This window comes from Geotrypetes seraphini, chromosome 2 (assembly GCF_902459505.1).
Source record: "Geotrypetes seraphini chromosome 2, aGeoSer1.1, whole genome shotgun sequence".
In the NCBI taxonomy this organism is placed as follows: domain Eukaryota; kingdom Metazoa; phylum Chordata; class Amphibia; order Gymnophiona; family Dermophiidae; genus Geotrypetes; species Geotrypetes seraphini.
The window spans coordinates 374,566,225-374,593,924 of NC_047085.1; the positions used below are offsets into that span (position 1 = coordinate 374,566,225).

The window sequence follows — 27,700 nt, forward strand, 5'->3', positions numbered from 1 at the left end:
GATGCAAGGACGCTCTAAAAGCGCACAATCCTGGCATGAATTCACAAAAGGAGACCCCAAAGACTCCATCCCAGCAGGTTTCCAGGCAAAAATCTAAGTTTTGAAGAAGCAGGGAGAAGAAAAAAAGATAGCTAAAAATCCAAGATGGCCACCGGCACCAAATTTGTGCCAAAAACGCAATATTTTTCACACTTCCCAAAGTCCAAAAACAGTGATTTTAGGATTTTTCAGGAGGGGGAACATACAGAAACTCAGAAAACCCAACTTTTTAAACTTTCCCTGATGTCTCTCACAAGATGTCAGCTCCTTGTATGCACCGTGATCTGATACACTGGACTTCACCTGCTCACAGCTCTTTCTCAGAAGCTGTAGAAGAATTCACTACTACAATACTGGGAATGCTTTCACAAAGCTGATCTTAGGGCTGCCGGTCAGACTCCACTGTCTGACTATGCCTGCACCCCACAGACCACCGCTGCTGTGGACCACCGCTGCTGTGGAACACCGCTGAGCCCCCCTAAGCATGCCTAACAGTCTACATTCGACCCCTGCTTAAGAGAAGGTGAGATTACTTCAGGGACGGCCCTGAGCTCCAAGGAAAACTATGCAGACTGGCTAACAGGTACCCAAATAGGGATTAGCCTGTCAGCCACAGACCAAAGTCTGTGAATTCTCAAGCAGGCAGAGCTCCAAAATTGCTTCAAATGTGAAATTACCCCAAAAGGGACATCATTATATCAAATTTAAAACAATAAAATGGGGAGAGCAGAACACACACAGCTGCAGACATTTTTGCAGAAGAAAAGACTGTAGAGGGTGGTAAACCGATCAGTGAAGTACTACAGAGGCAGAGTGAAAAATCCGGAGTGGATTCCTTCTGCAGAGCATGCGAGTATGGGAAAATAACCTTATTGTTTAGAATGTCTCATCTATTGCACTGAAAAGAGAAATACTGAAGTTCTAAAGCTGCATGGAGTTTTTATAAGGCAGTACTCAGAACACTATATTTTCTGTCTCCATCTACTGGTTGATAGATGTAATCCATTATCCGTTCTGAGCTCTTTGGGGACAACGGGATAGAAAAGAAATTAAATAAATAAGTACTGTACTAGACTGGTTTAATGAAGACACTAAAGAAAAAGTATCCTCAATAAACCAGTCCCATCATTTTATAGCATTTTAATGCAAGGTTCTCGACTCAGTCCTCAGGACATTACCAGTTAGTTTGCTTTTCAGAATATCCACAATGAATATGTATGAGACAGATTTACACAGATTTTCTCTCTTGTATACAAATCTCTTGCAAGTATATTCATTATGGATACCCCAAAAACCTGACAAGCTGGGTTTGTCCTGGGGACTGGATTAAAAAACACTATTTTAATGTGATTGCAACAAGGGGAATAATTTGAGCAATTCAAACAGGCCTCTAATCTGACTTTGGCCTCTCATTGTGAGCTATTTTATGGCTTAATTCTTTATCATTCTCTCAAAATTGAAATTATTATTTCAGGTTAAAACACCCCAAAAATGCTGTAACAATGAAGAAGTAATAGAGCCATTTTTAACCAAATTCCAAACCTTGAGAAATCCAGCGAGACACTTACCCTGATATATCAGAGTAGATTGCAGTGTCCACAAAATACGTTGGCAACAGGTGAGAAACGAGAAGTAAAACAGCTTTGCAGCTCTGACCCTGAGCGAACCACAGATCAAGCACTGCAGGTACAGCCGCCCAGTACGTTCCCAGGAATGGAACTGCTCCAAGAATTGCTGCCAAGGCTAATGCAAGAATTTACAGGACCAGAACCGGAAGCAGATGAAAAAGGATAAAAAAAAAAAAAGAATTTAAAAAAAAAGGGTAAACAGTTTTCAAATCACAACCATACTGATCTACTGAGGGTTAATTCATAAGTCATGGCAACTATTTTTTTTCTCTCAAAAATGTGCCAACACTGGAAATCATCTTCGCTATTTGTATTCTGTAATTCACTGATTGTCCAGCTCTCTTCACTATAAACCGCCTAGAAGACGTAAGATTGTGGCGGTATAGAAAAAATAAAGTTAATATTATTATTATTTTTATTATTATTATTATTAAATATAAGTTTGAAGTGTGTGACACGTACTTCTTAATTTTGCCACCAGATGAGAGCAGATGAGAGATGAGTGCAGCAGTCTTTGGTAAGGGAGAAGCAAATAAAACATGACATCTGAAATCATTGTTTTATTATGGCATACAGTGTACAACGAACAACAAAATACAAGTACAAACTGTTAACATCCTTCAATGTAGTCTCCCAGGTTGTCTAGTTGTCTTGCGTTACAAGTCATTTCTGCAGTACCACCTGCATCGTGCAGTACAGGAGAAATGTCCAGAACTGTTGCACAATGTCATAATCCTGCATGTCAACGCTTTGAAGGATGTTAACAGTTAAATATACAGTACTCACTCTCAAACTGATTGTGTGCTTGGTTTAGTGAAACAGCTAACTTTTATTACTTGTTTGTTAATAAAACAATGAAGTCAAATGTCATGATTTTTGTTTCTCCCCTATCAGAGACCGCTGCACTCATCTCTCATCTGGTGGCAACATTGAGAAATACATGTCACACACTTTACCTTGGTTTGCGAGCATAATTCATTCCAGAGGCATGCTTATAATCCAAATCACTCGTATATCAAAGCGAATTTCCCTATAGGAAACAATGGAAACTCAGACGATTCGTTCCACAACCCATAAACTTTAATGCAAAATACTTGTATTGCAAGACCTCGCTCATTTAGAACAGTCACTACACTACAGAGAGAGAAGAACCATCGGCTCAGTTGTGATGTGTATATACTGTATGTATTGTATTGTATTGTATATCAAGTTAACATTTAATAAAATGTGTTGCTTGTCTTGCAAAACACTTGCAAACCAAGTTACTTGCATTCCAAGTATATAGTATTAGATTTCCAGTATTGGTGCATTCTCAAGAGAAAAAAATAGTTACCATGACTTATGAATCAGTTCTCATATATATCAATTTGTGAGCATTTTCAAACTGAAATGCCATACTTTAGCGATCATAGAAATTTTATAATACAGTGATACCTCGGTTTATGAGTGCACCGGTTTGCGAGTGTTTTGCAAGACGAGCAAAACATTTGCAAAATCGGTGCCTCGGAAACCGAGCATGGCTCGATTTACGAGCACCCCCCCCCCCGCAATCCGGCACCCCCCCTGCGATCCGGCACCCCCCTTGCCTCGAACCGGCATCCCCCCGCCACGATCCGACCCCCACGACACGATTGGGCACCCCCCCGCCACGATCCGACCCCCTCCCGCCGCTTCTTACCCTCAACTGGGCACTCTTGAAAATCGGCCTTCTCGTCTGCTGGGCCTTGAGCATCTGAGCATGCTCAAGGCCTGCGAGTTCACGTTCTGAACGTCAACGTGAACTCGCAGGCCTTGAGCATGCTCAGATGCTCAAGGCCCAGCAGACGAGGAGGTCGATTTTCAAGAGTGCCCAGATGAGGGTAAGAAGCGGCGGGGGGGTGCCCAATTGTGTCGGAGGGATGTCGAATCGTGTCGGGGGGGTGCCCTATCGTGTCGGGGGGGGGGTGCCCAATCGTGTCGGGGGGGGGTGTCGGATCGTGGCGAGGGGGTGCCGGTTCAAGGCAGGGGGGTGCCGGATCGCAGGGGGGGGTGCCTGATCGCAGGGGGGCCTTCGAGGGGAGCAATGCCGGTTCTCGGGGGGGGGGGGGAACGCATCAAAGCGAGTTTCCATTATTTCCTATGGGGAAACTCGCTTTGATAAACGAGCATTTTGGATTACGAGCATGCTCCTGGAACGGATTATGCTCGTAATCCAAGGTACCACTATACCTATGTTTTAACTACCCTGTCCTTTGGCTGCACTTCAAATATAGTCTGACTCAGTGCATTCACATGAAAAATAATTATTCTTTAGAATCTGAGCCATGTTGTGAAAAGCATATATAAAAGTGCCAGTGCAGAAGCACACAATCACAGATCTTGTATTTCATTGCAGCCATAACAGGTATGTAATTTGCACATATAAACAAAAAAATATCCTTTCAAATATTGGAGCTCTGACCAAAGTTGGCTGCTTTACAGATGTAAATAAATTGAAAGATGTTTTAAGTTAAATTAGATTTGGCCCAATGATGCTAACTGCTGCTGTGCAGGAGTCACTGGTTTGATTTATTTGCTCTATTTCTCAAACCAGTCAGAGATGGGGGATGATACAGAGGCAAAGCCCACTGAGAAGAAATGTAATTAACTTTTTCAGTCACTTTTGATTTTTTATCTTATCCTAGAATGCCGAGGCAAGCTACAAGTAAGCATCCTAGTCACTATTCCTCAAGAACACCAACTGGCTTGTTCAAGAGCCCGTTGAGGATTCTTTACTGAATGACTGCCACTGGATGAACTGGCGAGGAAATAACCAGGTATCTGCGAATGAAGGCTCATGGCATCTAGTTTCTAATAGGATAGGTTCCCAATGAGCAGGAAATATACCATCAAATAAATTGAGAAATAAGATGGAGAAAGGACACAAACTGTTTTATAACAATATGGCTTTGAAGTAGTACATGGTGCATTAGAACAGTATGCTAAACTTCAGCATTCTAAAGCATACACTAACCCCCCCCCCCCCCCACACACACACACTTTTTACTCTTGATGCAATAAACTAATGGAATGCAAATAAAGCACTGTTACTTTCCTTTAACAGGTGTTATACAAGGACAGCAGGCAGATATTCTCGAATGTGGGTGATGTCATCCACAGAGCCCAGTATGGACTGTGAAAAGTATACTGTCACTTTAAAAGTCTCTCAACTGCCCATACTGCATGTGCAAGTACCTTTCCGACCAAATCTGGTTCACGGAACCATCAGTTCAGTAACAAAGCAAAGAAGACAACTAGGGGAAGTAGGAGGGTTGTCAGAATATTTGCCTGTCCTCGGATAACACCTGTTACAGGTAAATAATTGTGCTTTATTCTAGGACAAGCAGGCAGCATATTCTCACATGTGGGACTCCCTAGCTTCCAGGATCATGTCTCTGAGAAGAAGTGTTTGATTGTATTGTGAGCCTGGTGAAACCAAAAGGGTTGGAGGGAAGTTGAACTTATTGGCTGAACCAACTAAGCCATCTAAAATGATTCTCAAAACAATAGTGGAATGTGAATGTATGAACTGAGAAAGGAGAAATTAGGTTCTTACCTGCTAATTTACTTTCTTTTAGCTTCTCCAGACCAGTAGAGGTTAACTTTACGATTGGGTATATATCTAATCATGACCAGCAGGTGGAGACTGAAAACAAAACTTTGGGACAGTATATCCTAGCCCCTCCTCTCTATTTCCCTCAGTCTGCCGAATAGCCAAGCAGAACCAAGAACTGGAAAACAACAGAGAGAAAAAACAATACTCCGAAAGGAGTAACAAATAACATACCCAAAAATGCTGTTGGAAAATGCAGAGGAGAAATTCCCGAAGGAATAAGGTCCCCACAGCTCGCCAGCTAAGCCAGCCGAGCCACAGCCGCTGTTCTTCAATTCTCCCCGGCCCTAGAAAAATACTAGAACCCGCAGCAAAAACCAAAAACTGCCCGCGCAACAGCCCCAACAACAACAACAACAGACAGGGTGGGGACCTCTACTGGTCTGGAGAAGCTAAAAGAAAGTAAATTAGCAGGTAAGAACCTAATTTCTCCTTCTTTAGCACTCTCCAGACCAGTAGAGGTTAACTTTACGATTGGGACGTACCAAAGCAGTCCCTCTCACGGGCGGGACCCCCGAAGGGCCGATACCAGAACACGCTCACCGAACACCGCGTCCCGACGCGCCTGAACATCTACCCGATAATGCCGAACAAATGAATGCAAGGAGGACCAAACCGCAGCCTTACAAATATCCACCGGAGGCACGAGCGACGACTCAGCCCAAGAAGCCGCCTGACCCCTAGTGGAATGAGCCTTGAGAAACTCCGGAACCGGCTTCTGACTCAGAAGATAAGCGGAAGCAATCATCTCCTTGATCCAACGCGCAATAGTAGCCTTAGAAGCGCCAGCCCCCCGACGAGGACCCGCCAGAAGCACAAAGAGATGATCGGAGCTCCGAAAATCCCGGGTCCGCTGCACATAAGCATGGAGGACCCGACCGACATCCAACTTGCGCAGCTGTCGTTGCTCAGAAGAACCCTCCCGACTACCCAAGACCGGGAGGACCACCGATTGATTGACATGAAAAGGAGAAACTACCTTCGGCAGAAAGGAAGGAACAGGCCGCAAAACAACCCGCTCCTTCGAAAACTCCAGGAAGGGAGCCCTACAAGAGAAAGCCTGTAGCTCAGACACCCGTCTAGCGGAAGTAATGGCCACCAAAAAGACCGACTTCAGCGTAAGGTCCTTCAACGAACAGCCATCCAACGGCTCGAAAGGAGGGCGCACTAGAACAGAAAGAACCAGATTGAGATCCCAAGAGGGAATCGAGGGCCTTATGGGAGGCCTGATCAACTTGGCCGCCCTAAGAAAGCGAATCACATCAGGAATGGCTGACAACCGCTGACCTGTCACCAGCCCCCGAAAAGCCGACAGGGCCGCCAGATGAACCCGAAGAGAAGACCAGGCCAGGCCCCTATCCAGGCCATCCTGCAAAAACTCTAGAATGTTAGGCAGAGAAGCGCGAAAGGAGACCACTCCCCGCGCTCGGCACCATTCCTCAAAAAGACGCCAAACCCGTACATAAGCCCGAGAGGTAGAAAGCCTCCGGGACCCCAAAAGTGTAGAGATCACCTTGTCGGAATATCCCTTCTTACTCAGGCGGCCCCTTTCAAGAGCCAAGCCGTAAGACAAAAGGGAGACGGGTCGAACATGGGAATGGGACCCTGCGTCAGAAGATCGCACTCGAGAGGCAGAGGAAGAGGATCCGCCACCAGATGCCTCACCAGATCCGCATACCACGGACGACGAGGCCAATCCGGAGCCACCAAGACCACCAGCCCCGGATGGCGAACAATGCGAAGCAGTACTCTGCCCACTAATGGCCAAGGAGGGAACACATACAACAGCCCCTCCGTTGGCCACGGTTGGACCAGAGCATCCAGACCCTCGGCCAGACCGTCCCTGCGACGACTGAAGAAGCGGGGTACTTTGGCGTTGCCACTTGTAGCCATCAGATCCATCAGGGGCTGCCCCCAAGCACGCACTAGCAACTGAAACGCCTCGGCGCCGAGACACCACTCTCCCGGATCCAAGAAGTGACGACTGAGGAAGTCCGCCTGAACGTTTTCTACCCCGGCAATGTGAGAGGCCGAGAGGTCCAGAAGATGCGACTCCGCCCAAACCATGAGCCGAGCCGCCTCCTGCGCCACCAGAGTGCTCTTGGTGCCCCCCTGACGATTGACATAAGCCACCGCCGTGGCATTGTCCGACAGGACTCTGACCGACTTGCCCAACAAAAGGGAGTGGAAAGCCAACAGCGCCAGCCGGACTGCCCTGGTCTCCAACACGTTGATCGACCAGGAGGCCTCCTCCGTGGACCAGGTTCCCTGAGCTGAGTGACCCAGACACTGGGCCCCCCAACCCAGGAGACTCGCATCCGTAAGGAGCACCGTCCACTGCGGAAGATCCAGACCCACCCCCTGAACTAGGTGAGGGGTCCGGAGCCACCAACGCAGACTGCAGCGCGCCAAGCCTCGCAGGGGAACCGGAACATCTATCCCGTGCCTCTGGGGAGACCACCTCCGGAGCAGAGCATACTGGAGAGGACGCATGTGGGCCCGCGCCCACCTCACCACGTCCAGGGACGCCGCCATCGACCCCAGGACCTGGAGGAAATCTCGCGCCCGAGGACACCGGGACGCCAAAAGCAGGCGAATCTGAGACTGCAATTTGCTCACCCGGGCCTCTGGGAGGAAGACCTTCCCCAAGGAGGTGTCGAACAGCACCCCGAGGTACTCCAGACGCTGAGCCGGAACCAACCGACTCTTGGAAAGGTTGACCACCCAGCCCAGCGACCGGAGAAACTCCACCACCCGAGCCGTAACCCGGGAGCTTTCCTGCAACGACTTGGCCCGAATTAACCAGTCGTCCAGGTAGGGGTGTACCAGGATGCCCTCCGACCGCAAGGCTGCCGCGACGACCACCATCACCTTGGTGAACGTCCGGGGAGCCGTGGCCAGCCCAAAGGGAAGCGCACAGAACTGATAGTGCCGACCCAAGATCGCAAAGCGCAGGAAACGCTGATGAGAGGCCCGAATAGGAACATGCAAGTAGGCCTCCGTCAGATCGAGAGAAGTGAGAAACTCCCCCGGCTGAACCGCCAGAATGACCGACCGCAGCGTTTCCATACGGAAAGAGGGAACCTTGAGAGCCCTGTTGACCCCTTTCAAATCGAGGATGGGCCGAAAAGTCCCCTCCTTCTTGGGCACCACAAAGTAAATGGAGTACCTGCCCGTGCCCCACTCCGGGGGGGGCACTGGAACTACTGCCCTGAGATCTAGCAAGCGCTGAAGGGTCTGGCGAAAAGCCTGCGTCTTCCCCGGAGAAGCGAGGAAAAAATCCGGCAGAGAGCGGGCGAACTCCAGGGCATAACCGTCCCGCACCACCTCCAGGACCCACTGATCGGACGTGATCTCGGCCCATTTGGGAAAAAAGTCGCGCAGCCGGGCCCCCACCGGAACCAAGGGGGGCGCCGGCAAGGCGTCATTGTGCAGGACGGGAAGCGGGGGAACCGGCGGAGGGGTTCCCTGCCCCCCGACGGGCCCCCCGAAAGGGCTGCATGCGCTGGAAGAACCGACCCCGGGAAAACCCCGGAGACTGGAAAGAAGCAGCCCCACGCCCAGGGCGATACTTGCGAAATTCCCGCAAACGCCCCCGGGCCGCACCACCCCGAGACGCCGGGCGGGCACGGTCCTCCGGCAAACGGGGAACTTTCGAGTCCGACAGAGTCTGAATCAACTTATCCAAGTCCTCTCCAAATAAAAACGACCCCCGAAAGGGAAATTTAGTAAGCTTAGCTTTGGACGCAGCATCCGCCGCCCAAGCGCGCAGCCACAACACACGCCTTGCGGCCACGCCAAAAGCCATGGACTTAGCCGAGATCCGCACCAAGTCATACAGAGCATCCGAGAGGAATGAGGCAGCCATCTCAATCTTCGCTACCTCCTGATCCACCAGAGACCAGTCGTCAGACTCGCGATCCAAGACCCGCTCCGCCCACCGAAACACGGCGCGAGCGACCAGTCCCCCACAAATAGCCGCCTGGACCCCAAAGGCAGAGACTTGAAAATTTTGCTTAAGGATGGTCTCCAATTTGCGCTCCTCAGAGTCCCGCAAGGCAGAACCGCCCTCAACAGGCACGGTATGCCGCTTGGAAATAGCCGAGACCACCGCATCCACGACTGGCGAAGCTAACGTAGCCCGATCCCCTTCAGGAATGGGATACAGGCGAGCCATGCTGCGCGCCAGCCGAAACGGCGTCTCCGGCGTTTTCCACTGCTCAAGAATAATATCCCGAATATCCTGATGCATAGGAAAAGAGCGGGAAACGGAACGGATCCCTCGTAACAGAGGGTCCCCCACACGCGGAGTCTCCGGCGGCGCGTCCTCAAAACGCAAAGCCGAAGAAACCTGTTGAATAAGGTCAGGCAGCTCATCTCTCTGAAAAAGGCGCACCACGGACGCCTCGTCACTGGAGAACGGGAAACCCGACAACCCGCCGCCAGCTTCCGTCCCCTCCAGAGGGTCCTGGAATTCCTCAGAAGGGTCCAGGTCCTCCTCCAGACCGACACGTTCCTCCGACCACAAATCCTCGTCCCACGACACCCGCGGACGCTTGGACAAGAGAGGCGGCGGAGGGGACGTCACGTCAGACGAGAGAGGCAAAGCCGCAGGGAGCGCGGAGGAAACCCCACCCCCCGAGACCCCCTGGGCGCAACCGGGACCCCCAGCCGCCTGAAAATAGGCTTTGCATAATGAAAAGAAAAAATCAGGGGAAAAACCCCCCGAGGGTCCCAAGGGACTCCCTGCCACAGCAGGGGACCCAGCAGAAACCTGCCCCTGCTTAGCCAAAACAGGGGGAAGGTCACCTGAGGTGGAAGACAAAATGGAGGGGCCAGACAGAGAAGATGGCGTCTTTCCCGCCAAAACAGCTCCCTCCATAGCCTGCAGCGGCTGAGAGACCTGAATAGTCTCAGCCGCTAAAACAGGCAAGCCGGCATCAGCTGTCAAAATATCAGCTGAGAGGGAATCCTCTAAAACCCGACCGTCGGCGGCTCGGGGAATCCCTCCGTGGGCGGACGGAGAAGACCGGGCTTCTCCACCGTTCCCTGCCGACTCGCGAGGCACCATCGGCGGGGAGCTCTGGGCGCCTGCAGCCGCTGCCGACGGAGCTCCTCCACCGCACCGGCCTGAACACCGCTTGCACAGGCCGGCCGCGAGTGCCTCGCGTCTGGAGCACAATGAGCACTTTTTCCCTTTAGAAGTGCTCATTGCTCCATACGCGACCTAGCTGTAAAAAAGTGCCGGTTAGTTGAAAAAATACAGTAAAATACAGTTTTCTTAAAGGGATACAACCCTCCAGACCAGCACTACCTCAGGATTTTTTTTTTTTTTGTTTGTTTTTTTTTACACAGAACAGACTCCACAGGCTCTCGAAGCAATATGCCTTGCTTGATTTAGGGGGCAAGGCTTACTGCTGAGGCTCCTCTAAAAAAATATGGGGAGGTGGAGGAAGTGGGGGGAGGGACCCCGCTCGTGACCCGCCGGGTTTGACACCCCCGAGGTCGGACGAACCCCCAAACAGAGTCCGTCCAAGCTCCGTCCGGCTAAAAACAGGGACAATAAACCTCTAAACAAATTCCAACAGCCCTACCAAGGGAGATGGGTACAGATCACTCAACACCTGCTGGAGACTGAAAGAAGACTGAGGGAAATAGAGAGGAGGGGCTAGGATATACTGTCCCAAAGTTTTGTTTTCAGTCTCCACTTGCTGGTCATGATTAGATATATACCCAATCGTAAAGTTAACCTCTACTGGTCTGGAGAGTGCTAAAGAACAGGTGGCTGCTTTACAGATGTATCATATATTCTTGATTATAAGATGATAATTTTGGGCCAAAAATGGCCCCAAAATGGGGGTCTCTGCTTATATTTGGGTCAGCGCCCATCTGCCCCCTCCCAGTCTTGTTGCAGGCCTCCGGCTGGGCCTGCCATATGACCTGGTGGGCCAGGACAGGAGGGATACCTCCCGTCTCCTGTCCCAGCTGCCTCTGACAATCTTTTTTAACTCCATCCCACCTCTCCCCGCATACCTTTTTGAATCCCTTCCATGCTCCTGCCCCACGCTGAATTCCTATGAATGGTTGCTGTGAATTCTTGTGGTCCAGCGGTGTACTGGGCATGAGCGAACTTTCTGTGCACCTGCTCTGTCAGAAAGCTTTTGACAAAGTTCTTCATAAGAAGCTACTGAGAAAATGAAAGAGTTATGTGATAGGAGGCAATGTTCAGTTGTGGATTAGGAATTGATTATTGGACAGACAATAGAGGGTAGGCGATTTTTCTCAATGGAAGAGGGTAAATAAAGGAGTGCTGCAGAGATCTGTACTGGGACCAGTGCTATTTAACTTATTTAGAAATGATATGGAAACTGGAACGATGAGTGAGGTAATTAAATTTGTAGATGACACTAAACTGTTCAAAGTTGTTAAAATACATACAGACTGTGAAAAATTGCAGGCAGACCTTAGTAAATCGGAAGACTGGGCATCCTATTGGCATATGAAATTTAATGTGGAGAAATACAAAGTAATGCACATTGGGAAGAATAACTCAAATCATAGATACCAGATGCTACAGTCCACCTTGACGGTCAGAACCCAAGAAAAAGATCTGGGTGTCATTGTAGACAACACCCTGAAACTTTCTGTCCAATGTATGGCGATGTCCAAAAAAGCAAACAAGATGCTAGGAATTATTAGAAAACAAATAAGCAAGACTAAGAATGTTATAATGCCTCTATCGCTCCATGGGGCGACCTCACCTTGAGTATTGCATTCGATTCTGGTTGCCTTATCTCAAAAAAGATATAACAGAACTAGAAAAGGTTCAAAGAAGAGCAACGAAGTTGATAAAGGGGATGGAACTCCTCTCATATGAAAAAAGACTAAAGAGGTTAGGGCTCTTCAGCTTGGAAAAGTGAGCTGAGGAGAGATATGATTGAAGTCTACAAAATCCTGAGTGGTGTCGTATGGGTACAAGTGGATCAATTTTTTTTTTCCATTAAAAAAAAAAAAGACTAGGGAACACTTGAAGTTACAGGGAAATACTTTTAAAACCAATAGGAGGAAATATTTTTTTCACTCAGAGAATAGTTAAGCTCTGGAATGCATTGCCAGAGGATGTGGTCAGAGCAGTTAACATAGCTGATTAAAAAAAAAAAAAAAAGGTTTGGACAAGTTCCTGAAGGTAAAGTTCATAGTCTTGTTATTGAGACAAACATGGGGGGAAGCCACTGATTCTATAAACCAAATGCAGGAGAGTGGGTTTTCTTCAATGCAAAAAAAATATATACCAACTCAACTCTAAAAAGATTTTTTGAAAATCATTTCATGAAATACTGCAACTACTGAATTTAATATAAGAAGGAAAAAAGCCTCAGAGCCAAGTCTTCAGACAGATGAATCTTGCTGAAAGACTGGAAAGGGTAAGTACCTCACTGGCTTATATAAAAAAAACCCTCCTTAAACAGCGTTGATAAATGCTTGTTAAATTTTGAATGAAGTGATATAATCGTTAAAGTCCATTAAATTGTGATAAAGGTACACAGCCCAGCAAACACTTTTTCAACAGGCTTATAAATACAGCTGCAACAACTTATCTTTTGAAACAGCTGTGCTGGGCCGCTTGTGTGGGGCTATATAAGCGTCCCTTCAGCGTCCCTTTCCTTTCTCTCCCTCCCTCCTTCCTTCCTTTCCCCTGGTCTGGCATCTGTCTCCTTCCCTATTCCCCCCCCCATGCCCTGGGATTTCTCCCTCTCCCTCCATGGTCTGGTATCTCCTTTCCTTCATTCCTTTCCCACCCTCAGACTTGGCATCTCTCATTCTGCTCCTCTCCCTTGTCTTCCTTCTCCCAAATGGGTGCAGCATTTCTCTTTCCCATCTTCCTTTCTGTCCCCTTCCCTTCTTCCTTTCTGGCCCCCCTCCCAGCCAACATTTCTCCCTCCTTTCCACCAGTCCAACATTTATTTTCTCTCTTCCTCCTGCATGCTTCTCTCCTCTGGTCCTCCTTCCCTCAACCAAAAACATCTCTCTCTCTTCCTCCATGAGTCCAACTTTTCACTCTCTGCCCTCTCCCCCTTCCCCAGTAACATTTCAAGTTTCAAGTTTATTAAGGCTTGATATACCGCTTTTCATTTCCAAAGCGGTTTACAAGATTACATATCTTTAAAATTTTTTAAATAGAATTGTTAACATTATAAACATAAATATGTAAGTAGACAAAACTCATGAACAACTGCAACACACACAAGAGGAAAAGGGAGGGGTTACATTGCTAAAATAAAAAGGTGGTAGGGAAGAAAAAACAAAAGGACAAGATGCAATGTATAGGTTAAATTCAAGGTCTAGGTCTCATATGCTTCTTAGCCTTCCCTCCTTTCTGTCCTCCCCATCCATCTTGCCCTCACCATGAGTCCAACACTTTCTAACTCCTGCATGCTTTCTCTCTCTGTCCTTGCCTCTTCTCTCGGTGGTATCCCTCCTCATCCCCCAACCCAACATGCTCTCTCCCCATGCACCATCTCATCCTCCCCTCTAGTGTGTAGCACCTTTCCTTTCCTTCCCTTTTTGCTAGGCCCAGCAGCATCTCTTCTCCCTTCCTTTTACCTCCCCCTGTCCAGAGTATCCCTTCTCCCTTCCCTACTCATCTTGTCTAGCAGTACCACTTCTCCCTTCCCTGCTCCCCTTGTCCAGCAGTACCCCTTCTTCCTTCCTCTGCTCCTTGTCCAATAGTACCCCTTCTCCCTTCCCTCTCTAGCAATACCTCTGTTTTGCGGCCCGCAGTCTGCACACAATCTTGCACACTGGGCAGGAAGAGAGGCTCCGGCGCTGGTATCAGCTGACTTGAAACTTCCTGCTGCCATTACATATGCCGGGACTCCTGTCTTCGAGTATCTGCCGGGACTCCTGCCTTCGTCTTTTCTCCGCACCCAGACCAGCAGCGGCAGAATAGAGGAGGCAATGAGTCTCAGCAGATACGCAAAGGCAGGAGTCCCAGCATATGTGATAGCAGCAGGAAGTTTCAAGTCAGCTGATGCTGGCGCCAGAGCCTCTCTTCCTGTCCAGTGTGCAAGATGGCGTACAGACTGCGGGCTGCAAAATAGGACCTGGGAGGCCACGAGTTTGAGACCACTGCCATATATAGACAAGACCTCCAAGCATGACCATGGCTCTACAAGGTATTTCTTCATGAGAAGGAGCAGACAAATGTGAAAGAAACTGGGTAACCTGGGAGATTATCATAGCAAAGCTGGCCTATACTCAAATTTTTATTAGTTCAAAATATCTGTTGACCTAAGCTACTGAACAATGAAGTTTGTCTCCAAGTCATGTTTTCTGTCTAGGAAAAATTGACACATGTGCAAGACTATTCTATAGCAGAACGCCTAGTAGGAACCTATTCTATAAAAGAACATAGGTTAGTATTCTATAAAAGAAGGTATATCTAACAGGTTAGATACATGCCTAGGATTTAGTTGCTAGCACTTACAACAGCCATACAGTTGGTATAAATGTATGTGCCTGAATGTCAGAGGAAAGTATGTAAGTGGAAGTCTCACTAAGACTCCACCCATGTGTAAGCCCTTTCTGGGAAAAATGCAAGTTAAGCACATATTTACAGAATAGTGCTTAGGCAGAATTTTTGCATTTAATATATATATATACATACACACACACACACACATATATATATATATATATGTGTGTATATATATATTATTTATGTGGATAAATAATAAATTATTCTAAACATTTACATGTGTAACAGGTGTGTAACTATTATTATCTAGGCTATTATAATTTGTGTTTCATTCTTTTGCAATATATTTGACTAAATTTTATCCTTAATGGAATGGCATTCGTTACACTGAACTTTTTACCTGATGGTATGAAGACAATGTTAATTCCAAAGATGGTGTGAGTAAGCCAGGTATACAGTCCATAAAACCCAGCCATTTTGAGAGAAGCATCAAATACGCCTCTAAAATAGTTGAAAGAGGAACCAGAATTATATTAACTTACAAATAAAACAAGGAAAAACAAAAACAGACAATTTGGAAATCTATGTATCAGTGTCAGCAATTATAGTTCCTAGGTCAAACTCTCTGTTTTCAAAGATTAAACAATGTGTAATTTCTTTCCTGAGTCTAAAGTATTTGCTATTAAAATGAGTAAAGAGATCAATGAGGTGAAAAAAGGAGAAATAAGTTCTTACCTGCTAATTCTCTTTCCTAATGAATCCCTCTAGAGTAGTTCTGATGCTTATTTAACTTCTGCCAGCACAAGGAGACCGAGAACCAATGACAACATCATTTAAGTAATCTGGATTCATTCTGGATAGAACCACTGGAAACATCTCCCCACTGATTCTATCTTGGCAGGAACCTAGAACCCATGCTCTTCCACTGAGGAAACTCTAGAGCAGTGGCTTCCAAACTGGAAGCTGTGATTGACGTACAGGGGAGCAGCAGATCATTTTTATATTAGACATCTTTTACAACCTTAAGAAATTAAAAAGTATATAGGTGGGAGGGATGGAGGCGGGAATACATTGAGTATTCTTTTTGATTGGTTATAATGAAAGGGAGGGGGAAATATGTTTTGTATTGATATTGATTGAATATAATGCTGTTTATGATAATTTTTTGTGTATAATTTAATGCACTTTTAAATGTGATATGAAAAATAATAAAGAATTAAAAAAAAAAGTATATAGAAATAAAAATGCTACAACTGAATCTTCAGTTACTGGTAAAACAGTTTGTTTTCTGTTATTGTGTGAATGTAACACCATGGGAGAGAAACTAAGCGTATGACTAGTGTACATGCCTAGTGGCTTGAATCTTTTTGTGTAAGTGTAAAGTTTTGATCAACATAATTTTTAAAATTTGTTGTTTCAGAACCCTAAAAATGGACAAATTTTTATTGAATTTTAAAAAGCATATAACAGCACAAAATGAAGAGCATGCACCATAAATGAGTAGCAGGTGTTGCAAAAAAGAGAAAATGTCATAAATATGACGATAATTATTTGGACTTTGGCTTCATGTCAACAAATGCTAATGGAGAAGAAAGACCGCATTATGTAATATGTTTGAAAATTTTGGTGCCAGACTTTATGCTTCCAAGTAAACTGAAGCACAATTTAGAAACTTATTTCACACTCGATTAATAGAACTCGCGACTTCTTTACCAGAAAATTAAAAGAATTAAAAGGATAGCAAGGTATATTTTCTCGGCATTTGTTAATACCAAACAATGCTCTGCTAGCCTCATACAAGAGTTGCTAAGTGTAAAAAAAAAACCATACCATTGCAGAATTGATTCTACCTGCTGCTACAGATATGGTGAATATTATGATCGGCAAATCTGCATTGAAAGTACTTTCAAATGCACCTTCAACATATATATAAGAAGACCTCAATGACCAATTGATTGAAAAACTAAAAGAAAGGGAATTTGGCTTGCAGTTGGATGAGACCACAGATAAGGATGCACATTTGATTTGTTATGTATGTTTTGTAGATGGAAAAACTTCTTTTTTGTAAGAAAATAACTACAAGAGCAAAGGCTCAGGATTTGTTTGAGATCCTAAATATATTTATGATTGAAAATAATTTAGAGTGGATGTGTATTGGGGTCAGTACGGATGGTGGTAGTTCAATGTCAGGCCGTTATGGAGGATTACAAGCACTTATTCGAAAGAAAGCTCTGGCTGAAATGTGGACCCATTGCATCAGTGCCTTTGAATCCTTCATTGAATGTGATCCTAGAACAAATGGTGGATGTGATAAATTTTATAAAAATTCGCCCAATAAAAGCAAGATTTTTCAAAAAATTATGTGAAGATATGGGAGCTGAATACATGTCTTTGTTATACTACTGCCACTCATGCTGGCTTTCTTGTGGCAATATATTTCAATTATGGTCATATATTTCAGTTGTGGCCGTATATTTCAATTATGACAAAAACTACATTTTTCTTGAGGAAGAAAAACACGAGTATGCCAAAAATTTTGTAGAGGCAAGAGTTTTTGATGAAACTGGCATACTTGTGTGATACTTTTGAAAAGTTAAATTTGTTGAATCTGTCCTTGCAAGGAGGCAACATGCACATTTTGAAATTGATTGAGAAGATATCAGCTTTGAAAAATAATTACAATTATGGTGGAAAAAAATGCATGAAGATGTGAAAAATGCATGAAGATTGTTTTCCTCTTTTGCAGCAGTTCATGATCTCCAATGAAGTTGTTTTGTCTGACAATATAAAATCAGTTTTTGAAAATCACCTATCACAAAGCATCAAATGGTTTGAAAAATATTTTCAAGAAGATGATCCCACGAAATTCACCTGGATTCAGGATCCCTTCAGGGCCAAACCTCCAGCTGACTTTACTTCTGAAGAAGAAAATCTCACTGAGCTGTCTTGCGACAATACGCTCAAGACACGATTTAGCAGCATGGATATTATTGAATTTTGGAGTTCAATAAGAGATGAATATCCGCTGTTAAGAAGTAGAACACAGAGAATCTTAATTCCATTTACGACATCCTATTTATGTGCAGTTGGGTTTTTGGCACTCACTGTGATAAAAAGCAAATGCTGAGCGAAAATCAATGTGGAACAGGAAGTGAGATTGGCCATGTCAAATATGGTTCTGAAGTTTGAGAAGATTTGTAATGAACAGCAAGCACATCCATCTAACTAGTTCTATCAATATTTTTTGTGATTATTTTTTTAATATTTGTTGAATTTTTTTCAAATAAATAATTCAAGATTATTGTGATAACCTTTATGAAATTTGTTTTAATATTTTTAATTAATAATGGTTTCAAGCTAACAACTATCAGGTAAGTATTAAATTACAGAATGAAAAATTAGGTTCTTACCTTTGCTAATCTTCTTTCTTGTAAATCCTCCCTCTATTCTAGGAATAGTGGGTTTTATGCATCTTTAGCCACCAGGCACTGTAGAAAACTTCAGATGATTGAAGTTTTAACTTCTCCCTCTGATAGCATATCCTGCAGCATGCCCATTAGACCCCAATCAGTCTTTAAGCAACCAGGAACTTCTACAAAAGATAAGAAACAAGAGAGGGAAACAGGGAACTTCTTTATCAGAAAATTAAAAGAATTAAAAGGACAGCAAGGTACATTTTCTCGGCATTTGTCAATACCAAACAATGCTCTGCTAGTCTCATACAAGGTTGCATATAGAGTTGCTGAGTGTAAAAACCTCCATACCATTGTGGAATTGATTCTACCTGCTTCTATAGATATGGTGAACATTATGATCGGCAAATCTGCATTGAAAGTATTTTGAAATAAATGTACCTTTATCTAATAATACTATCAGTCGGAGAATTCAACATATATTTCAGAAGACCTCAATGATCAATTGATTGAAAAACAAATCAATTCTGCTCATATTAACATATGCAAAACAGCAACAATCAAAACTAGAAAACAGGTTATGAAACATTAGAAACCTGAATGACAAAAACAGTGCTATAGGAAGATACAGCCTGCAATGTCAGAAGGGGGAGCTAAACCAGGGAAACACCCCCCTCAATTTAGTGCTACATCCAGTCAGATGGCACTCTTATAAAGGTTAGTCCAAAACTTAAATCCAGTTTACCAGTACTTCAAGGCAGGTGATCAGCAAATCAGACATACAAAGAGCAGGTTTCTGGAATAAAGGGAAGATTTACAAGAAGATTAGCAAAAGTAAGAACCTAATCTTTCATTCTTGTACAATCCCCCTTTATTCCGGGACCAATGGGACATAACACAGCAGTCCCGAAAACATCAGGGTGGGACTGATGAGTTCACTGCCAATACCAAGGCACCAAAAGCATCCTGCTTGACCACCACATCAATCCTGTAAAACTTGGTGAAGGTGTGCAAGGAGGACCACATAGCAGCCCTTCAAATCTCATCTGGAGACACAACTGAAGGCTTGGCCCAGGAGGAGGAAACCCCTCTGATAGAATGAGCCTACACCCTGAGGGAAGGCTTTTTTCTTGCAGTTACATAAGCAGCAGAAATGGCCGCTTGATACCATCTCAAAATGATAACCTTAGAGGCAGGCTTGCCCTTGCAGGCAGGACCCACCAGGACAAACAGGTGGTCTGAGACAAAAAACTCGGTGGTGACCTCCAAATACCGCAGCAAAAAGCTTGCACACATCCAGGGACCACAGCACCTGGTTCTGGACCCTTGAATTGGAAGGAACAAGTCAGAGGGAACAAATGCTGGAAGTCGAACTTCCAGATTCACATGGAAGACAGAAACCACTTTCGTTTGGAAGGAACCATATACAAGAGCACCGCAGTAACCGTAATAAGCAAGAAAGGATACCAACAAGAGCTTGGAGCTCTGAAACTCTACAGGCCAACATTACAGCCACAAGGAAAACCGTCTTGATAGTGAGATCCATCAAGGACTCCTGTTCCAGGGGCTAATAAGACAGGCGAACCAGGGAGCGGAGAACTAGTCAGATTCCACATCAGACAAGGGAGGCCTCAGATGGACCACACCCCATAGAAAACAGACTATATCTGGAGGAATCGCAAAAGATCCCCTCAAGGCAACAGGGTCCAGGAAGGACAGGCCTGCAATCTGAACCCGTAGGGAAGCCACTGAAAGGCCTTATTCAGGCCATCCTGCAGAAACTGAAAACTAGCAAAAGAAAACACAAGCAGAAGAGACAAGCTCCTACAGTTGGCAAGTGGAAAGCAAGATTGGGGTTCAAGGGGCATGCTCCAGATATGCTTGCAGAGGGAGGAGTTAAGACATTAATCATCTGAAGTTTTCTAAACTGCCTGGTGGCTAAGAATGCATAAAACCCACTGGAACCGGAATAAAGGGGGATTGTACAAGAACTATCGTTTGACCTGGGGAGCCATGGAAAAATTTTGAAACATTAAATGAGCTGTGAACAGAAAAAGTTTGGGTACCTCTAGAGCATATTGTACGATTTCTTATACCCCACAAAATTTCAACTAGGATTCTATGTGGCTTACAATAAGATAACAGAGGTTTACATTACAGTTAGGTATTTGGAGTAAGTTAAGAGACAGTTCTGGGTGTTACAGAGAAAAGAGATATATGTTTTTAGCGATTTCCTGAACTGGTAGTATGATCTGTCGCAGACACAGCAGCAGGCTATTTCAAACCTTAGGAGCTTGAAATTCAAAGGTGGAATCAAACAGTTTCTTTCGACGAATTTGTAGGGGGAGATGGAAAGATCTGTTTAAGTTGTTTTGTTGTTCTTGAATTGTGGAAAGAGCAAATAGCTTTAATATCAAATATTAGACCCTGAGAGTTTTCTCCATATATGGCCTTATAGACCATTCAAGCAGTCTTAAACGGAGTTCTTTTTTATCACTGGCAGTCAGTGTAACTCTGGCAATAGAGAACTTCCCTTCTCAAAATGATTTACTTGAAAGTTTAGTTTTGAACGTTTAGTCTAGTCTACTGTGTTCTGGAGCAGTTGTAGTCTTTTGAACTCCTCAGTGATACCAGAATACAGAGAGTTGCAATAATCCAGATAAGAAAGTAGAATGGCCTGTGCAACTATAATAAGAATAGCCTTACTGGGTCAGACCAATGGTCCATCAAGCCCATTAGCCCCTTCTCACGGTGGTCAATCCAGGTCACTAGTAATGGCAAAACCCAAAGCGTAGCAACATTCCATGCTACCAATCAATGGCAAGCAGTATCTTCCCCCATGTCTTTCTCAATAACAGACTATGGACTTTTCCTGCAGGAAATTTTCCAAACCTTTCTAAAAACCAGTGACCTTGTCCTATGCCTTAAGTAGACCTGAGGAGGGCCAGCTTGGTTTACCTGGACAGGTAGGTGTAATGAAATGAGCAAACATGAAATAATAAAAAATTCAGCTATTACACTTTCTCACATTGCACCAGGATTTACTAGTTAGAAAAACTTGTTGATAGATAGGGCCTAATCCAAGAGCAGGTGAGAATGTGGATTAGTAGCTATAAATGAATATTGGATAAGCTAGAATATAATAATAAGAAACACAAAAGTAAAAGACAGGAATCTAATTTAACATATTGATTTGACACATGTTTCATATGCTTGAGGGTACAGGAAGGCAGGCTAAGACATTCTGTGATTGATAACCACCATAGCAAATTTACCCCAGATGGCAAAGCTTAAGTTTTCTAGGGTTTCTTTGTTCTGAAGAGTGACCAGCCTGAACTAGGCCGATCTTCAGGGAGTTATAGGCAGACAGGAGTCGACTTTTGACCTGGTATCTACATTCCCAGGGGCCCTGAGGTTGCAATGACCTGAGTCTGCAGTGGGAAAGACATATCGAAACCATATGTGTATCATTGTATGTATTGATCCAAAAATTAAGTTTTAGTAAGTCAGTAAAATTACACAATAGAAATTTACTTATGTAGCTATAGGTAACAAGTTAACAAGTGTAGATTAGAATAATATTTTATTTTGATTTTCATATATCTGAAATCCTGAAGAGATCCTGAGCAGGCTGCATCTGGTGTTTGGCCTCTGACCTTGGGCAACTTTTTTCTACTCTGTGGAATTGTGATGGGAGGGGGAGTTAACTGCTCCTTCCATCTTTCTTTGTTCAGTCTTAGTGAGGCAGAGATGATTTTCTCAGTACAGAGAGGACACACTGATTTTTACAGGAGAGGATTTAAAAGCTGAATAGTTTTTGTGAGTATATTACAATATCTGTCTATGTATTTCTTCTTTTTATAAAATATGTAAGCTTAATGTGAGAATGTAACTTTTTAGGTATAAGAATGTAATTTTAGGAATGTTTTTGTGACACGCCTATATGAAGCTAGCCTTATATGGAAACAAATAATTTGGACCAGTTAGCTTGCAGTCAGATTGTAGCGAAGGAATGTCGTCATTTGGGATATATATGGATGTGTAACTGGTAAAACGTTGGAATTTGTTACGAGCAAGGCCAGCTTTTGGCTTCTGTAATAATTCTCATGATGCAACTGATAATTAATTGATATTCTTATGATCTAATTTTGATAACAAATAAATAATAATATTTTGGATTTTATTAAAATTATATTTGCATCATTTTTTCATTATTCATTTTTACAACCCTAGAATAGCTATAAGTACGCTTGTGCGCAATTATCCTGATCACCAGATACGCTATCTGCTCTTGCGTTTCAGAGCTTAACTATTCTCTGAGTGAAAAAATATTTCCTCTTACTGGTTTTAAAATTATTTCCCTATAACTTCATAGAGGGTCCCCTAGCCTTTGTAATTTTTGACGGAGTGAAAAATTGATCCATTTGAACCCATTCTACTCTACTCAGGATTTTGTAGACTTCAATCATATCTCCCCTTAGTTTTCTCTTTTCCAAGCTGAAGAGCTCTAACCTATTTAGTTTTTCCTCATATGAGAGGAGTTCCATCCCCTTTATCATCTTGGTCACTCTTCTTTGAACATTTTCTAGTGCTGCTATATCCTTCTTGAGATAAGAAGACCAGAATTGAACATAATACTTCAGGTGAGGTTGCACCGTGGAGCAATACAGAGGCATTGTAACATTCCTAGTCTTGTTAACCATCTCTTTTTTAATAATTCCTAGTATCTTGTTTGCTTTTTTGGCCGCCGCCACAAATTGGGCAGAAGGTTTCAAAGTATTATCTACAATGACACCCAGATCCTTTTCTTGGGCGCTAACCCCCGAGGTGGACCCTAGCATCTGGTAACTGTGATTTGGGTTATTCTTTCCAATGTGCATCACTTTGTATTTGTCCACATTAAATTTCAACTGTCACTTGGACACTCAGTCTTCCAATTTCCTAAGGTCTGCCTGCAATTTTTCACAATCTGCATGCGTTTTAACAAATTTGAAAAGTTTAGAGTCATCTGCAAATTTAATTCCCTCACTTTTCATTCCAATTTCCAGATCATTTATAAATAAATTAAATAGCACAGGTCCCAGTAAAGACCCCTGCGGCACTCCATTGTTTACTCTCCTCCATTGAAAAAAATGACCATTTACCATATCCGCTGTTTTCTATCCAATAACCAATTCCCTAATCCACAACTGAGCTTTGCCACCTATCCCATGACTCTCTAATTTTTTTCATGAGCCTTTCATGAGGAACTTTGGGCTAGATGCACTAAAGTCAGAGATCATTGCTAAAGCTCAGAGGAAACAGGAGATTCCTCCTTCCTGAATCATGGAAGGCAAAGAAACATACAAAGAAGGTGATTTTATTTTTTAATCATCTTTCCCCAGTCTCTGGCTACACTTCCTTTTGTTTGTGCTCTTAACTCTGTTTCTAAGACCTTATCCATTTCATGATTTTCTCTCCTTCACTTTCTACCCTACATCCATCTTTGGCATTAACCTTTAACATTCAACTGTCTTCCATTTTTCTGCTTCCTTTTCAATTTATTTTTCTACGTCTTCCCTCCTCTCCATATATGTATACCATCTCCTCCCTCCTTTCTCCCTACTCCCATCAATCCTAAACAGCATTTCTTCCATCTCTTTTCCTTTCCCCATGTCTCCCATCCCTGTTCACCATCTCCTCCCTCTCTCTCGTGGTTCGACATCTGTCTTCCCCCTTCCCCCTCCTATGATCTGGTATCTTTTTTCCTGTCCTTCCCACAGACTGGCATCTTTCTCCTACCCCTCCCTCTAACATTTCTCTCCTTCCCCCTTGGTTTGATATCTCTTTCCTCTCCTTCCCACAATCTGGCATCTCTCTCCCCTCCTCTTCTCTCTTGCCCTCTACTGTGGTCTGGCATCTCTCTCTCTTTCCTCCTTCCCTGGTTTTGCATCTCTACTTCCTCCTTCCTTCCCTCTCCACTCTCCCCTACACTGGCCTGACATCTCTCTCCTTCCCACACCCCTTCCCAAGGTCTGGAATCGCTCTCCTCTCCTTTCCACAATCTGGCATATCTGTCCCATTGACTGGCATCTCTCTCTCCTTCCCTCCCTCTTCCCATGGTCCAACATCTCTCTCCTTTTCTTCTCGCCTCCCTGTAGTCTGGCATCTCTCCCCTCTCCTTCCCACAGTCTTTGGTCTGGCATCTCTCTGTTCTTCCCCCCTCCCTGGTCTTACATCTCTCTCACATCCTTCCCTGGTCTCACATCTCTCTCCTCCCTCCCCGTGGTCCATCTCTCTCCTTCCTTTCCCGTGTTCTGGTATCTTTCTCCTTTCCCAGTCTGGCATCTCTCTCTCCTTTTCTCCCTCTTCGTCTTGCCATGGTCCAACATCTCTCTCCTTTCCTTCCCCCCTTCCCATAGTCTGGTATCTTTCTCCTCTCCTTCCCACAGTCGCATTTCTTTCCCCTCTCTTCCTTCTTTCCCCCCCCTACTTTGGTCTGGCATCACTCTGACCTTCTTCCCTCTCCCAGTCTGGCATCCCTCCCTCTTCTTCTTGCCATGGTCCAACATCTCTCTCCTTTCCTTCCCATAGTCTGGTATCTTTCTCCTTTCCTTTCCACAGTCACATTTCTCTCTCCTCTCTTCCTTCTTCCCCCCACCCTTACTTTGGTTTGGCATCGCTCTGTCCTTCTTCCCTCTCCCAGTCTGGAATCTCTCTCGCCTCCTTCCCTGGTCTCGCGTCTCTCTCCTCCCTCCCTGTAGTCCAACATCTCACCCTTTCCCTTACCCCTTCTCATGTTTTGGTATCCTCTCCTTTTCATAGTATGGCATCTTTCTCCTCTCCCATGGTCTGAAATCTCTCTCTTCTTCCTTCCCTCTCTCATTCCTTTTCCCGCTGTCCAACATCTCTTTCGTTTCCTTCCACCCTTCCCATAGTCTTGCATCACTCATCTTCTTCCCACAGTCTGGCATCTCCCTCCCTTCTTTACCTTCCCTCCCCTCTTTCCCCCTAATTTAATTTGGCATCACTCTGTACTTACTCTCCCCTCAGTATGAAATCTCTCCTCTCACATCTTTCTCTCCTCCTTCCCTGGTTCTGCATCACTCTCCTCCTTCCCTTCCTCCCTGTGGTCCGACATCTCTTTCATTCTATTCCCCCCTTCCCATGGTCTGATATTTCTCTCCTCTCCTTACCACAGTCTGGCATATCTCTCTTCCTCCTTCTTCCCTTCCATTCCCTGGTGTGGCAGCTCTCTCTCCTTCCCTCCCCTTCCCATGGTCTGACATCTCTCTCTTAATCCCTCCTTCCATCACCCTTCTCCAGAATCTTATATCTCTCCCTTCTTTGAGTCATATCTCCTCCCAGTATAACATTTCTACCTCCCTTCCTCCTTTCTGGCCCTCCTCCCAGTCCAACATATCTCCCTCCTTTCCCTGCACCAGTCCAACATTTCCTTCTCTCTATCTCCTGCTTTCTTCCTCTCTTCCTGTCCTCATTCCCTCCCCCAACCAACATCTCTCCCTCCTTGTCCAACTTTTTACTCTCTGCCCTCTCCTTCTCCTGAGCATAACATTTCTCTTAACCTTCTTTTTGTTCTTCCAATCCAACATCTCTCCCTGAGTCCAACACTTTCTACAACCAGCACGCTTTCTCTCTCTCCTCACCCCCTTCCTTCGAGGCATTTCTCCCTTCTTGTGCGCTCTATTTGCCCAGCTCTTCTCTGCCCTCGCCGTGTGACCTAACTTCATTTGCGGCTCAAAAGACGTCACCAACATCAGACAATCACATAGACTACCCTGCCACCAGCACCAGCACCTTCTCTCTACTGCGGGCCCACCTCTGAGGATACGGAAGTTACATCATAGAGTGTGGGCCAAAGTAGAGAAGACGTCGGTGCCGGCGTATGTGATTGGCTGCTGCTGGTGATGTCCTTTGGGCCACAAATGACGACAATGCTGGGTCATCAATTGGGGGCATGGCACTGTGCCCCCCCCAATCCTGCTCCAATGCCTATGGTTGGTACTTCCAAGTCCCAAGCTTGCAAGATGGTAAGGAACAAGGAAATCAGTATTTTCTTTTCTTAGCCTCCACTCTGTGAAAAAACTTGCCATTTGCTTTATGCTCTGACTCTACTCATGGAATTCAGAGCTGCCCTTAAAACATATTTTTTCAATTTGGCCTTTGAAAGAGATTAGAAAGGTAATTTGTCGCTGCTGCTCGGTGTTGAACAGCTTCCTTACTGGCTCCCGCAAATTCTCGTGAGAATTAACGGGAGCCAGTAAGGAAGATGCTCAGCACCGAGCAGCAGCGCCAAATCGTATGCCTAATCGTGCTGCTCAGCGGCCGAAGAAACTCACGGCAGCCGGTTGGCAGTGGGGCAGGAGCTCGGAAAGTTTGCTCCTGCCCACTGCACCTCCACCGGGGATCGTCAGTAGAGGTATGAGGCTAGGGAAGGGAGGAGGGCAGGGTAGAGAGCCTGGGAGGGGGGAGGGAGGATTTAGAGTCTGATGGGGGAAGGAAGGGTGCTGGGTGCAGAGCCTGACAGAGGAGGGAAGGAAGGGTGCTGGGTGCAGCCTAACAGGGGGAGAGGGAATGAAGGGTGCTGGGTGCAGAGCCTGACTGGGGGAGGGAAGGAAGGGTTCTGGGTGCAGAGTCTGACAGGGGGAGAGAGAAGGAAGGGTGATGGTGCAATGCCTGACAGGGGATGGAGGGAAGGGTGCTTGGAGCAGTGCCTGGCAGGAAGGGAGCTGGGTGCAGTGCCTGACAGAGGAAGGAGGGAAGGGGGCTGGGTGCAGAGCTTGGTAGGGAGGGGGCTGGGTGCAGAGCCTGACAGGGCAGGACACATGAATATTAAGCCGCCTGACATATTCGAGTCAACCAATTTTCCTCCTTTTTTGGTGGAAAAAGGGGGTCTCGACATATTCAGATTGACTTTTATTCAAGTATATACGGTACTGGGATCTTTGGGAATTAAAGAGCATACAGACATAGATAAAACCTAAAAAGCTTACCCACAAATAATGTTTTGTTATTCAGTTAGCATGTATGTAATGGATGGGTTTCATCAGTTTAAGCACTGCTCATACTATTAAAAACTTCTACTTACTGTTTTATCAATAAGTAATTAAGCAATTAAGCTATCTAGATAAGAATCACAGGGTAGAAATTACATGGTTGAAAAGGATGTGTGGTCAAAATTCTAGACCAGTGAATAAGACAAAAGAAATCTTGCATCAGAAAGAAGCCTCCTTCCCATATGACCATGCAACATTAGGTAAAACATTCTATATGCTTAATAATACTAATCACAGTTAATGTTATAGTGAATACTCATACTTAGTATTGTGAAAACTCAGACCCTGAACCCATAAATTAGTGATAACACCAACAAAGGTTCAATGGGGGACCATCATAGTTTTCACTGTCCCCTATTACCATCCATATTCACGTTATCAATAACAGAAAGCACTTATCTGGTTTGGATGGTATAACGTTGACAAAGAACCTCTGTGGCGTTGAAAGTGTCTCG

General features: G+C 44.9%; 1 protein-coding gene across 2 annotated transcripts in view; it reads right to left on the minus strand.

The window, feature by feature from the left end:
• The window catches only part of TMEM245 (transmembrane protein 245), a 201,473-nt gene that overhangs the window by 25,174 nt on the left and 148,599 nt on the right, over window positions 1-27,700 (minus strand). For both annotated transcript variants that reach the window (XM_033930622.1, XM_033930623.1), the window contains 2 exons: window positions 15,177-15,277; window positions 1,608-1,782 (listed from right to left, as the gene is read on the minus strand). In XM_033930622.1, the coding sequence (XP_033786513.1) occupies window positions 1,608-1,782; window positions 15,177-15,277 (276 nt within the window). The remainder of the gene's footprint in view (window positions 1-1,607; window positions 1,783-15,176; window positions 15,278-27,700) is intronic.